Source organism: Protomyctophum bolini (assembly GCF_963924005.1).
Source record: "Protomyctophum bolini genome assembly, chromosome: 16".
NCBI lineage: Eukaryota > Metazoa > Chordata > Actinopteri > Myctophiformes > Myctophidae > Protomyctophum > Protomyctophum bolini.
The window spans coordinates 42,174,489-42,187,989 of record NC_137877.1 but is presented as its reverse complement, the minus strand read 5'-3'; the positions used below and the strand labels follow the sequence as shown (position 1 = coordinate 42,187,989).

At 47.6% G+C, this 13,501-nt stretch overlaps 1 protein-coding gene across 1 annotated transcript in view; it reads right to left on the bottom strand.

The window, feature by feature from the left end:
- Positions 1–5,559: 5,559 nt before the first annotated feature.
- ttn.2 (titin, tandem duplicate 2) overlaps positions 5,560–13,501 on the bottom strand; it is a 251,946-nt gene continuing 244,004 nt past the window's right edge. Inside the window, exons 204-206 of the mRNA XM_080785291.1 lie at positions 7,536–13,274; positions 7,067–7,384; positions 5,560–6,951 (exon numbers count right to left, since the gene is read on the bottom strand). Of these exons, the coding sequence (XP_080641417.1) occupies positions 6,659–6,951; positions 7,067–7,384; positions 7,536–13,274 (6,350 nt within the window). The 3' untranslated portion in view covers positions 5,560–6,658. The remainder of the gene's footprint in view (positions 6,952–7,066; positions 7,385–7,535; positions 13,275–13,501) is intronic.

The following is a 13,501-nucleotide window of genomic DNA, read 5'->3' as shown; positions in this document are numbered from 1 at the left end:
TGCAATGTGACCCCTCTGGAGTGAGTATGGAAATATAATGGCCCTCTCCTCCATATATAATAAATATAATGGCCCTCTCCTCCATATATAATAAATATAATGGCCCTCTCCTCCATATATAATAAATATAATGGCCCTCTCCTCCATATATAATAAATATAATGGCCCTCTCCTCCATATATAATAAATACAATGGCCCTCTCCTCCATATATAATAAATACAATGGCCCTCTCCTCCATATATAATAAATATAATGGCCCTCTCCTCCATATATAATAAATATAATGGCCCTCTCCTCCATCGTCAAAGTTGCCCCACCCCTTTTAGTTGAAGGGGAAGTATAAAAAGTAGTACTTAAAAATGTCTGACATATGTGTGTCTAGCACTAGAATCAACGTAATAATATACAAATAAATGTTAATATTTCTATGTATTGAATAGTTCTATACAATTATTTAAAGAAACATTTAAAATGTTTTGTAAGTCGGAGATCTAATTAATGAAAACACATTCGCTCCCCAGTAAAGAGAAATCCAGCATGATCTAACTGCAATGCTGCCATCTAGTGTCCAGAACGAATAGTGTCGAGACCTGCTTTGACCCTACCACAGTATATAAGCGCGATTTAGTTAATCTGTTAACTAGTCCTAAACCAGACCCATAGAGTCTGTTAACTAGTACTAAACCAGACCCATAGAGTCTGTTATAAACCATAGATTAGACTAAGTGTTAACTAGTACTAAACCTGACCCATAGAGTCTGTTAACTAGTCCTAAACAGACCCATAGAGTCTGTTATAAACCATAGATTAGACTAAGTGTTAACTAGTACTAAACCAGACCCATAGAGTCTGTTAACTAGTACTAAACCTGACCCATAGAGTCTGTTATAAACCATAGATTAGACTAAGTGTTAACTAGTACTAAACCTGACCCATAGAGTCTGTTAACTAGTCCTAAACAGACCCATAGAGTCTGTTATAAACCATAGATTAGACTAAGTGTTAACTAGTACTAAACCTGACCCATAGAGTCTGTTATAAACCATAGATTAGACTAAGTGTTAACTAGTACTAAACCTGACCCATAGAGTCTGTTATAAACCATAGATTAGACTAAGTGTTAACTAGTACTAAACCTGACCCATAGAGTCTGTTATAAACCATAGATTAGACTAAGTGTTAACTAGTACTAAACCAGACCCATAGAGTCTGTTATAAACCATAGATTAGACTAAGTGTTAACTAGTACTAAACCAGACCCATAGAGTCTGTTATAAACCATAGATTAGACTAAGTGTTAACTAGTACTAAACCAGACCCATAGAGTCTGTTATAAACCATAGATTAGACTAAGTGTTAACTAGTACTAAACCAGACCCATAGATTCTGTTATAAACCATAGATTAGACTAAGTGGAATTTATATATTTTTCTTTTTTTCAACGTATATTTAAAACAATCCCTTAGTACATGATTGATTGAAGTATGTATTAACAGCAGAATTACAGTACATTTCAAGCACAACTCAATACAAAAACTGTTAACTGTGAGTGGACGACCCAATAAAGCATTAGGCCTGGCCTACACATGTATAGCCTACATGTCAGTAGTGATATTAATAATGACAATAATAAACAAAATCAACATAATATTACATAATGTAACAAAACAAAAAGAGAGAAACGGAGCACTGCCATACATTGGGCACTTCTTTCATGTTATACATTCATATCTTTGACCTTTGTTTTCACCTATCCTTTTAGGTATAGTCTGTGAAGGGAGTCCATATTTTTATGAATGTCTTGTTGTGGGATCTGATTCTCTCCATCTGCATGACTACAGTCATTATAGCCACTTCATGAAGCGTAGTCTAATCTTGAAGAATTAAAAAATGAACCCAAATCTGGCACAAACGTGTGTGTGTGTGGGTGTGTGTGTGTGTGTGTGAGTGTGTGTGTGTGTGTGTGTGTGTGTGTGTGTGTGTGTGTGTGTGTGTGTGTGTGCATGCGTGCCCATTCTGAGAAAAAATATATAGGGAACTGCTGGTACCCGTTTCACCAAGAATGTCTTTTTTGGGCATCAAACACAAATAACCCAATACTTGGAATATCAAAGTATGAATTTGCAATCATAAAGGTAGTGGATGATTATGGAAGAGCACATCCTCCCCAGATCCCAAAACGTGGATGGAAGATATGGTAGAAATTGTATCATATGAACGGATGTTGGCAAGATTAAATAATAATGAAGGGGACAGCTTTTCTTTCTCGATAACTCCATTTGTTGTGCTGTGGGTTTCTCCTGAAGTTCTTTCCTGATGCCGTCATGAATTAGCCTTTCACACACAGCGAGCAAAACCTCGCCAATCAAAGCCTGATCTTTGGTCGAGATCGGGAGTTTTGTCGGAGCGCCAAAAATCGTCCCCGACAGCATAATCGGAGCAAATATCGTGCAGTGTGTACATGCCATAAGATAGCATTTGATACAGACTTATAGCACGTCATGTAGACAGCACTATAATTGCATAGTATGTAGTCATAGCACTTCATAGTACATATGTATAGCATAGTATAGTATGTATAGTTTATAATGTATAGTTTCATTATATAGATATTCCACTGTTACGTTCTTAGCTTACGCATGTTTCATGATAAATGCTTTTTATATATGTGATGTATTCCCATGCTTTTTTTGTTCTTGCCTAATGTAAATCGCTCTGGAGCGTCTGCTAAATGTCTAAATTGTAAATTGCAGTCTACTCTAGAGTGGCTCTTGCCAGACTTCTGCAGTGCAGCGCAAGGCTTACTACTAGGTAGTACTTACTAGGTAGAAGTCCTAAATTAGTGTAGGGTTTAAGTCGTTATGAAGTTAGACAGTAAAATCCTTCGCTTCTCTTTTAACAATTATATATTTATTGTATTTATTTGACAGGGACAATGCGTCAGTTTTCACATCCATGTAAATGGGCCAGAGTTAGCTCATTTTCATCTGTAGTCCCTGAGCAGGCTCAAAATGTTTGGTTACATTTTGTACACATTCAAATGGATTAACATTGAGGATTTTGTTAGATGACAGTCCTACTCTAATTCAAACAAAATGTCCTTTTCAGAAACTATCGAAGGCCATTTGAACACAAGACTCATCTGAGATCTCTTCACGAGTGGCGGGCCCAAAACGCTAGGAGTGATGCACGCTTTTTCACAGTCCCACACACATTTCAGCAAAGTCCAGTTGTTTTCCCCTAACGTTTTGTTTACACTGTAATATGTTGTTTTTGTGTTTAATATAAGTGTAGCTTTTTATTTTAATATACGTGTGGTTTTGTCTCTTGTTTGCACGGTTATATTGTTTTTGTGTTATATACATGTGGCTTAGATTGTTTTTGTTTGCACTATTGTTTATATTTTTGTTTTAATTTAAGTGTGGCTTAAGATGTTGGGCTCAATTCATTGGTATTAATACAATTTCATACAACTCTTCCCCGGATTTATTTATTTTATCGCATTCCCAAACAGTGAGAAATTTGTTCCTTGGGTCTCATCTTGACAGTACACCATAGTTTCTCTATATATAAAATATTTAAAATGCTAATCAACTGACATATTTGCAATTTCATTTGAAAAGGTATTTTTTGTACCTACCCATTACCATCACTGTGTTAAGATGCAATGGGAGCTCATGAGCTGTGTTAGCCTAAGATTTAGACTCTTGTAGATGTATTTTATCGATTCTGACATTTTCAATCTTTGAAAATGTCCGAATTGATAAAATCTACAATCTACAAAAAACGATGGGCTATAACCCATCGTTTAAAAAAAAAAAATCAAATCCTCAAAAATGATGTTAAACGGCGTGCTAATAGTATAGCAGTAGTTTGAAAAAAATAAAAAAATAAAAAAGAAACGATGGGTTATAGCCCATGTTTTTTGAAATTTTGAAAAAAAAAGTTATCCTCGTTTCTCATAACTTTGGACCATGTCGTACGGCATACTATAGCACGCCGTTTTTCATAATTTTTGAGGATTTGAAAATAATGAAAAAATGAAAAAAACGATGGGTTATAAGCCATGTTTTTTTAAATTAAAAAAAAAAAAAGTTATCCTCGTTTCTCATCATTTTGGACCATGGGCAATAGCCCATATCGTACGACATACTATAGCACGCCGTTTTTCATCATTTTTGAGGATTTGAAAAAAATGAAAAAAACGATGGGTTATAGCCCATGTTTTTTTAAATTTTGAAAAAATAAGTTATCCTCGTTTCTCATCATTTTGGACCATGTCGTACGGCATACTATAGCACGCCGTTTTTCATCATTTTTGAGGATTTGAAAGAAATGAAAAAAACGATGGGTTTTAGCCCATGTTTTTTGAAATTTTGAAAAATAAAGTTATCCTCGTTTCTCATCATTTTGGACCATGGGCTATAGCCCAAATCGTACGGCATACTATAGCACGCCGTTTTTCATCATTTTTGAGCATTTGAAAAAAATGAAAAAAACGATGGGTTATAGTCCATGTTTTTTGAAATTTTGGAAAAAAAGGTTATCCTCGTTTCTCATCATTTTGGACCATGGGCCCATATCGAACGGCATACTATAGCATGCCGTTTTTCATCATTTTTGAGGATTTGAAAAAAATGAAAAAAACGATGGGTTATAGCCCATGTTTTTTTAAATTTTGAAAAAATAAGTTATCCTCGTTTCTCTTCATTTTGGACCATGTCGTACGGCATACTATAGCACGCCGTTTTTCATCATTTTTGAGGATTTGAAAGAAATGAAAAAAACGATGGGTTTTAGCCCATGTTTTTTGAAATTTTGAAAAATAAAGTTATCCTCGTTTCTCATCATTTTGGACCATGGGCTATAGCCCATATCGTACGGCATACTATAGCACGCCGTTTTTCATCATTTTTGAGCATTTGAAAAAAATGAAAAAAACGATGGGTTATAGTCCATGTTTTTTGAAATTTTGGAAAAAAAAGTTATCCTCGTTTCTCATCATTTTGGACCATGGGCTATAGCCCATATCGAACGGCATACTATAGCATGCCGTTTTTCATCATTTTTGAGGATTTGAAAAAAATGAAAAAAACGATGGGTTATAGCCAATGTTTTTTTAATTTTTGAAAAAAGAAGTTATCCTCGTTTCTCATCATTTTGGACCATGTCGTACGGCATACTATAGCACGCCGTTTTTCATCATTTTTGAGGATTTGAAAATAATGAAAAAATGAAAAAAACGATGGGTTATAGGCCATGTTTTTTTAAATGAATCCAAGAGATACGTTTTGTACCAAAGCCAAATTTCTGCAAAACCCTGAATAAGTATTGCCACTCAACACGATCACTTTTTCTGCGTCTAGAGAAATTATCATCTCGGGTTCTTGGGAGGTTCCTTACAATTCCTTAACACTCTTGAGTGTAAATTCTAAATAATCTACAACAGCAAGAACCAAAAGCATGGCAATACATCATATACATACAAAGTAGTTATGAATCATACTAAGCTAAGACACAAAGAATGGACTCCAATAAGCCACACACAGAACAGTAGTATAGTGCTGATAATCATGCTTTATTAAATCAATAATGGATAAAGCTCGAGGAGGCTGCGTAAAACTGCTACAATTCTAAAATTCAGCCGGACCAACGTGCAGGGCAGAGCGCTCGTTGTGACACAACGTAAACACAGCGCGTTGTGGAGGCTGTGGTCCTATAAAAGGATTTGAAGCAGCTATCTGCCCCCGTTGGATGACCTGTGAACTTCTCTAACCGCTAAAACACACACACACACACAACACACTGCAACACCTCCAAGAGATGGCCCCACCTCTGCAAGCAAGCACATGGCGATGGACTCTGTAGTATTATTTTTCTTTTTTGACAGGTGATGATACGCGCCAGAGTCCACGACACGCGGTCGCTTGCCAGAAACGGAGCACAAAAAAACACTGCTCAGGGAGTGCGAAGGCCGCTCGCACTATGAGCATGTCATCGAAATTGGTGGTTAATGACATAGTCTAGTCCCGAAACACAAGACCGGTTCCTGCTGCTTACATGAGGGTAAATATGCAAAGAGCACTCAGGGTCTTGTGGTCGTGTTCATAATTCATATATAGGAGTACGGTATAACAGCACTGCATCGTTTCATATCATACAGTGCTTAATATTGTCTCGCTGATTTGGTTATAAACGTCAACAGGGAGCCTCTCTACCTGCTGAGGCAATCTTAGACTTCAACGTAGAATCGTTGAGGCACAGTGTTTCAGTTTCAGGGTATTCGTTTCACTGAGAAACTTTCTCCTTGGTTTCACTTCATATATTGTCATAAATAACAATGCATACATTTTCCCATAACCGTTTCAATTCGGCTATATATACATTATGTACATGTCACAGAAAAATTGGATCAAAAATCCTAAGTCATATTTATCCAATATGGCACATTTTATAACAACTTTAGACTGTAGTCTAGTTTGGCATAAATTAATGTCAAGTTTGGTATAAAAATAGTTCATATTTACAAGAACAGGAATCCATGTCTTTTGTCAAGTATAAGATTAGCTCGCTTAATTAATAAATAAAAAGTTGTGGAAGTATAGGGGGAAAAGGGTAGAGATTAGAAGATACGATAGTTTTCTTTCCTTTCTTTTTTACATGGATCGAATACTGATGGAAACGGTGGCCGAGTCGGAGCCCAGCTCATTGGACAGTTTGAGGGTGTATGCTCCAGCGTCCTCCTGCTTGACGCCCGTGATGATGAGGGTGGTCAGGTCCTCCTGGGTCTCGATGTGGAAGCGTCCGCCCGGCGTCACCTCGATGCTCCTGCCGGAGCGCGCCCACTCGATGTTCCGGGCCTCTCCGGAGAAGGCGCAGGTCACCGTCAGCACTTTGCCCGTCTCGATGCTGATGTCTTCGGGCAGCGCTTCGATCCTGGGCGCGCAGCCTGGAAGTGACAGAGCAAAGGACGGCGTGTTAGGACATATAAGAAGTGACCATCAAGCTGCTTACTGATGGATGTGAAGGTGGAGCGCTATAGTGAACATAATTAAGCTGCTTACTGATGGATCTGAAGGTGGAGCCCTCCATCAGGGCGGAGGTCTCGTGGCTGCTAGTGCTCATGGCGTACGTCTCCGATGTAACGGAGGACATGGAGGACATGGACATGGTCTCGAACTTCATCTCGGCCGCCATGCTGCTGAAGGAGCTGGCCTCCATCAGGCTGGAGGCGGACATCATGGCTGCCTGCTGGGCGGAGGACGAGGAGATGGAGGAGAAGGCTGAGGAGCTCTCCTCCATGGTGCTGTGAACCTCTTTCTTCATCATCATGGACGATGACGACATTGATGATGACTCCTTCTGGCTCATCATCATGGATCCTGGAGGAAGAGAAGGAGAGAGGATCAAGTATTATTATTATGTTATTGTCATTTTTTTTAAATGTTATTGCTCTTCTGGTTTTGATCTGCAGAGCACTTTGAGCTGCACTCATGTCATGAAAGGTGCTATGTAAATAAGGTTTATTATTACCTGTAAGTGCCACTTTCTGCTCCTGGTAGGCAGTGACCTTCATGCGGATGGCCTGGAAGGCCTGTCCGGTGAAGGAGAAGGAGGACTTGGAGACTCCCCCCTCTGCCGTCATCTCGCAGACGTACTCTCCCTGGTCGCTGTCGGCCAGGTCGTGGATCACCAGGCTGCAGGAGCCCTCCGAGTAATGCGTCTCCATTCGGCTGCTCTGGGACAGCCTCCGGCCGTTGACGGACCACGTCACCTCCCGCACGCTGCTCTCGCACACGCACAACATCCTCACCGTGTCCTCCTGGGCCTCGGCCGTCACCTGGCTCAGCACCTTGGGGGGTTTGGCCACCGGGGATTTGACCCTCTTGGGCGACATGATGGGGGGAGGCGACTTCATCCTCGGGGGTGACTTGAGTCCCTCGGGCTCGGGGGATTTCAGACCCCTGGGGGACTTAATTCCAGCCGGTTCCGGTGACTTGAAGCCCTTCCTGGCGCCAAAGGGTTCTGGGGACTTGAGTCCTCTTGGTGATTTAAGGCCCAAAGGCTCGGGTGATTTGAGGCCCCTGGGGGACTTGATTCCCTCGGGTTCAGGGGACTTGACTCTGGGAGGAGAAGCGATGGGTTCAGGAGACTTGAGACCCTTGGGTGTCTTGAGTCCCTCGGGCTCGGGGGATTTCACACTGGGAGTCGGGGATTTGATGCTTGGAGTCGGCGATTTGACACTGGGCACAGGAGAGGTCACGGATGGCTCGGGAGACTTCAGCCCTGGAGATTTGATTCCCTCTGGTTCAGGTGATTTCACGCTGGGTGTAGGCGACTTCACGCTCGGAACGGGAGATGCTACACTGCTCGGTGCAGGTGACTTCACACTGGGTTCAGGTGATTTGACACTGGGTTCAGGTGACTTTACACTGGGTTCAGGTGATTTGACACTGGGTTCAGGCGACTTTATACTGGGTTCAGGTGACTTGACACTGGGTTCAGGTGACTTGACGCTGGGTACTGGAGAAGTCACGGAGGGAGCAGGCGATGTGACGGAAGGCTCGGGCGACTTCACCGAAACCTTGGCCGCCTCCTTGGGAGCAGCTCTGTGAATGGTCAGCGTGAAGTGAGCCTCCTGCCTGCCCTCAGAGTTCTCCACCACCAGAAGGTAGTCGCCCTCGTCGGAGAGCGTCACGGAGGAGATCTCCATGCTGGACTTGTACTGGCTGGTGGTGACCTGGACGCGCTGAGACGTGACCACAGATCTGCCCTCGCGCATCCACGTGACGGTGGGCGCCGGCTCGCCGTCGATGTCGCAGGAGAAACGGGCCGTCTCTCCCTCTGACACCACCACGGACTGGGGCTTGGTGAGGATCCGGGCTGCCAGGGTAGACTTCACGGCAGCGGCGGCGGACGACGACTTGGCCTTAGCCTGGGACAGGCTGTGTTTCTCGGTCAGGGATAACTTTTCAGAGGAGGCGGAATAGGAGGACGCGGAGGACAGGTATTCCACGGAGGCGTACTTGGCGGACGAGTCGAACCTCTCGACGGAGCCGAACCTCTCGGTGGAGGAGAATCTCTCGCGGCTCTCATGCGTTTCCGTACGCTTGGTCTTGGTCTCCTCCACGGCGAACTCGCTCTTGGAGGAGTAGCCGGCCTTGAAGTGAGAGTTGTGGTAGTGGTCGACTTTGGTCATTTCAGGGACGTATGGCTTTGCAGCTTCCTCGTCCTTGCGGCGGGATGAGAAGGTGGTGAACTCTCCTCTGGTCACGTCCAGGGTGCCGTAGTCCGAGGCCTCTCCCTTGGCGTTGGTGCATGTGCAGCGGTAGGTGCCGCTGTCCTCTGCTTGGCAGTCCAGGATAGCGATGGTCAAGACCCCGGTCATGTTGGTGAAGACGTATTTGCTGCTCTCTGTGATCTGAACACCGTTGTGGCACCAGGTGATCTCTCCGTCGGGCATGGCCTGGACGTTCAGGGTGAATTTGGTGTCCTGGCCGGTCGGCACGCGGTGGGAGCGCATTCTGACGGTGACGCGGGGGGCGTGGTCCAGGCTGAAGGGTGTCTGGCTGACCACCTGGTATGTCCTCTCTGCCTTCAGGGCAGACTTCTTGGCCTCGTAACGGGACATGATGTCAAAGCGGGCGGTCCTCTCGAACCTGGAGGAGGAGCGAGAGGCTCTCTCCACGGACCTGACGGGGCTGGGGGAGCGGGCGCGGGTTCTCTCGGGGGTGGGGGACCTCCTCACCGTTTCCTCCACCTCCACAGGAAGCTTACGCGGTGCTCTGATCAGCTCCGAGACCGGACGCATCAGCTCGATGTACGTCGGCGACAGGGACCTCCTTCTCCTCATGAACTGAGACAAAGTGCGTTTCTTCTTGGTCTCCGTGACCTCCTCGACCACCTGCCTTCTCTCCACCTTCTCTGTCTGGCGCACGGCGGTGCGCTCGTAGCGGACAGGGCTGCCCCTGGGAGAGGCAGAGAAGCCCAGCTCCAGATCGTCTTCCATCATCTCCTCCTCGGGCATCATCAGCTCCTCGTCGTCGCTCAGGTCTCCCAGAGATCTCCTCCTGGATTTGAGCGAGACCATAGACTCGCTCCCAGGAGACGGGGAGCGGCGGGCGGGTCTGACCGTCTCCAGGTCGTCCAGGCTCACCTTGGGAATGCGCCACCTGGGCCTGTACTGGTCTGTGATTCTGGGCAGGGTCACCACGTAGAACTGCTCCCACCTGGACAGGCGGATGCGTCTCTGTCTCTTCTGCACGATCGTGTCCAACCTCTCGGAAACCTGGTAACTGTCTCTTACCTTCTTGTACCACTTCATGTCCGACAGAGGCACAAACTGTTTGATGGTCTTGTCTTCGTCCAGAGCCCTGGGGTCGTGCACCACGGGTTGGGGAACCTCGTAAGGCATGAAGATCCTCCTCTCTTCCTCCAACTTCTTGGTCTCTGACTTCACCTCCGTGATGTCGAACTCACCCTCCACGTTCTTGGTGCTCACCGCGGGCTTGTAGATGTCCGCGGCGAACTTGAGAGCGTCCAGGGCTGTGGGGTTCAGCGGAACAGACTCCTCGGTGGTGGCGATGCGCAGCGCCATCTTGTTGGTCTTCTCGATCTGTTTGGAGACATACCTCTGTCTCTCCTCCTCGCTCTTGTACTCTCTCCTGTGGTAGCTGAGGCGCTCCACCTTCAGGCTGGCATGGCAGGTGATGGAGCCGGCGGAGTTGGTGGCCGTGACCTTGTACAAGCCCGCGTCCTCCAGGAGGGTCTCCCTGACGTGCAGCACGTGGTACTCTGCTTCCTCCTGGACCACCGCCACCTTTGAGCTCATCTTCAGCAGCTGACCGTCCTTCTCCCACTTCAGAGTGGGCGCGGGGAGTCCCGACACCCGGAGGTCGAAGCGGACGCTGTCTCCTTCCATGCAGTCCACGTTGGCCAGCAGGCGCTTGAACATGGGCCTCATGGTGTCCTCCGACACGGGGTGAGGGGCCACGGTGAGGCGCGCCGTGCAGCTGTCCTCTCCAAACTTGTTGTGGGCCATGACGGTGTATTCTGCGTCGTCTTCCATGTCCAGGCCGTGGATCATCAGCTGGTAGAGACCCTTGTCGCTGGTGAAGGTGTATTTGCCGTCGTTTTCGCCCGCTTTGATCCTCTGGCCGTTCTTCAGCCACGCCACATGGGGCTCCGGGTGGACGGTGATGGTGACGCCGAAGCGCACGTCCTCCCCGATGTAAGCGCTGCGGTTGTAGAGAGGCAGGGTGAACTCGGGCGGCCTCTGGAGCAGCTTGGACTTGTCCACCTTCCTCCTCAGCTTCTTGACGGAACGGCTGACATAGAACTCCCTGATGCAGCGAACCGTCTCAACGAACAGCTCTCCGTAGGCGCTGTCCTCTCCGTCGTCGCTGACCACCTTGCACCTGTACACGCCGTCGTCCGACTCCTCGATTTCCTTCACGTAGATGCTGGCAAAGCCGTTGATGTAGGTGATCTCGTACTTGCTGCTGGCGTGCAGCTGGCGGTTGCCAAAGAACCAGGACACCTTCGTGCTCTCGTCGTAGTTGAACACGGTGCAGGTGAATCGGACGTATCCGCCCTCTTCCGCCGAGCTGTGCATGACGGGGCCGGCGCGCAGGCCGTGGTACTCGCTTCCGATCTTCACCCTGCCGACGGCCAGGTTCCTCTGGTTCTTGAAGGCGCCGCCGTAGGCCACGCGAGCCGCCGAGACGATGGTCTCGGTCTTCTTGACCAGGGACTGGTAGTACCTCCTGTGCCGCAGTGTCTTGATGACCTTGCTGCTGACGTGCTCCAGCTTCATTTTCAGCCATGGGTGCTCCAGAGCCTCCTGGGCCGTCATGCGGAGCTTCCTGTCCTTCACCAGCAGTCTGTCGATGAAGTCCATGGCCAGTAGGCTGGTGTCCTTGAAGGCCTCGCCGTCAAACACGTACTCGCAGTTGGAGACGTTCTCCACGGTCTGTGTGGCAGACTCTGCGGCGAAGGGGTTGAGGCCGCTGAGCAGGACGTAGGCCACGACGCCCACGGACCACATGTCGGTGGCCGTGGTGACCAGGTCGCTGCGGTGGACCTCGGGGGCATAGTACTCTGGAGCTGAGAAGGTCAGCCTGATGTTCTCTCCCGGCACCAGCAGCCTAGACTGGCCCATCTCCATGACCTTCACCTCGCTGCTCCTGCGGGTGGTGTAGACCACGTTGTCCGGCCGGATCTCAAAGTGGCCAAAGTTGTGGCTGTGCATGAACTGGAGCGCAGAGCACACCTGCCTCAGGTAGCGGACGATCTCCTGCTCCGTGAGCTCAAAGGTGCCCATGCCCAGGCGCTCGAAGATGTCCACGCCCGAGAGGAACTCGAAGATCAGCACAATCTCCTCCATGCTCTCAAAGTACTCGTGCAGGTAGATGACGTTCTTGTGCCGGGCCATGTTGAGGGCCTCCACCTCCCGGAAGACCAGCTCGCGGTCCGTTCCCCTGACCTTGATTAACTTGGCCATGTAGGTCTTCTTGGTCTCGATCTCCATGCAGCGGTGGACCACTCCGAACTGGCAGCGAGCCAGCTCCTCAGAGATGACGTACTTGGAGGACAGCTCCTTGACGCTGTAGCACAGAGCCTCCTCCTTGGTGACCTCGCGGCTCTCGTCCACCTCGTCGTCGTAGTTCCTGAGGATGGACGTGTCCTCCTTGGTGGTGACGGCCTCCGTCGGCTTGCACGGCTCGCTCAGGCCAAACTGGTTCTCGGCGATGACGCGGAACTGGTACTTGGTCTTCCCGAACACGTTCATGACGGTGAAGCTGCACACCTCGCTGTTGCCCGCGCGGATCCACCTGTCGCCGTTCAGAGGGCACTTCTCCACGATGTACCTGGTGATGGGGACGCCGCCGTCGAAGCCGGGCGCCTCCCAGGCCAGGGTGATGGAGTCGCGGCCGATCTCGGCGATGGCCATTCCCTTGGGGGCGTCGGGCACGTCGGCCACGGTCACCTCGATGGTCTGCTTGTCCTGTCCGAAGCGATTCTTGGCTTGGATGTTGTAGTAGCCTGTGTCCTTCCGCTGGACTCCCTTCAGGAACACCAGGGACGTGAAGGACCTGGTGTTGATGACCTGGTGGTATGCCGAGTTGGAGATGATCTCCTGACCCTTCTGCCAGGTGATGGCCGGCTCAGGCTTGCCGGTGATGGGGATCTTGACGGTGACCACCTGGCCGCGGACGCCGTTGACCGCTCCCATGCCCTGGAGCTCCAGAGGCAGGTGGATCTTTGCAGGAACTGGAAGACACAATTAGAGAACGACCACCGTGAGCTTTATTACCTCCTTGTCTCGTATGCGTGAGTGCGTATGGGTGGGTCACGACTTTTCTGATTTGTAAAATATTCATATGTTCTATATATTATCATAAAAAAATGGAGCTATCATATAATATAGAAAAGAGTGACGGATTTAGATGATATATTCTTCCCCAGTCCAGTTGTATGATTGAATGAATAGTTTCTAT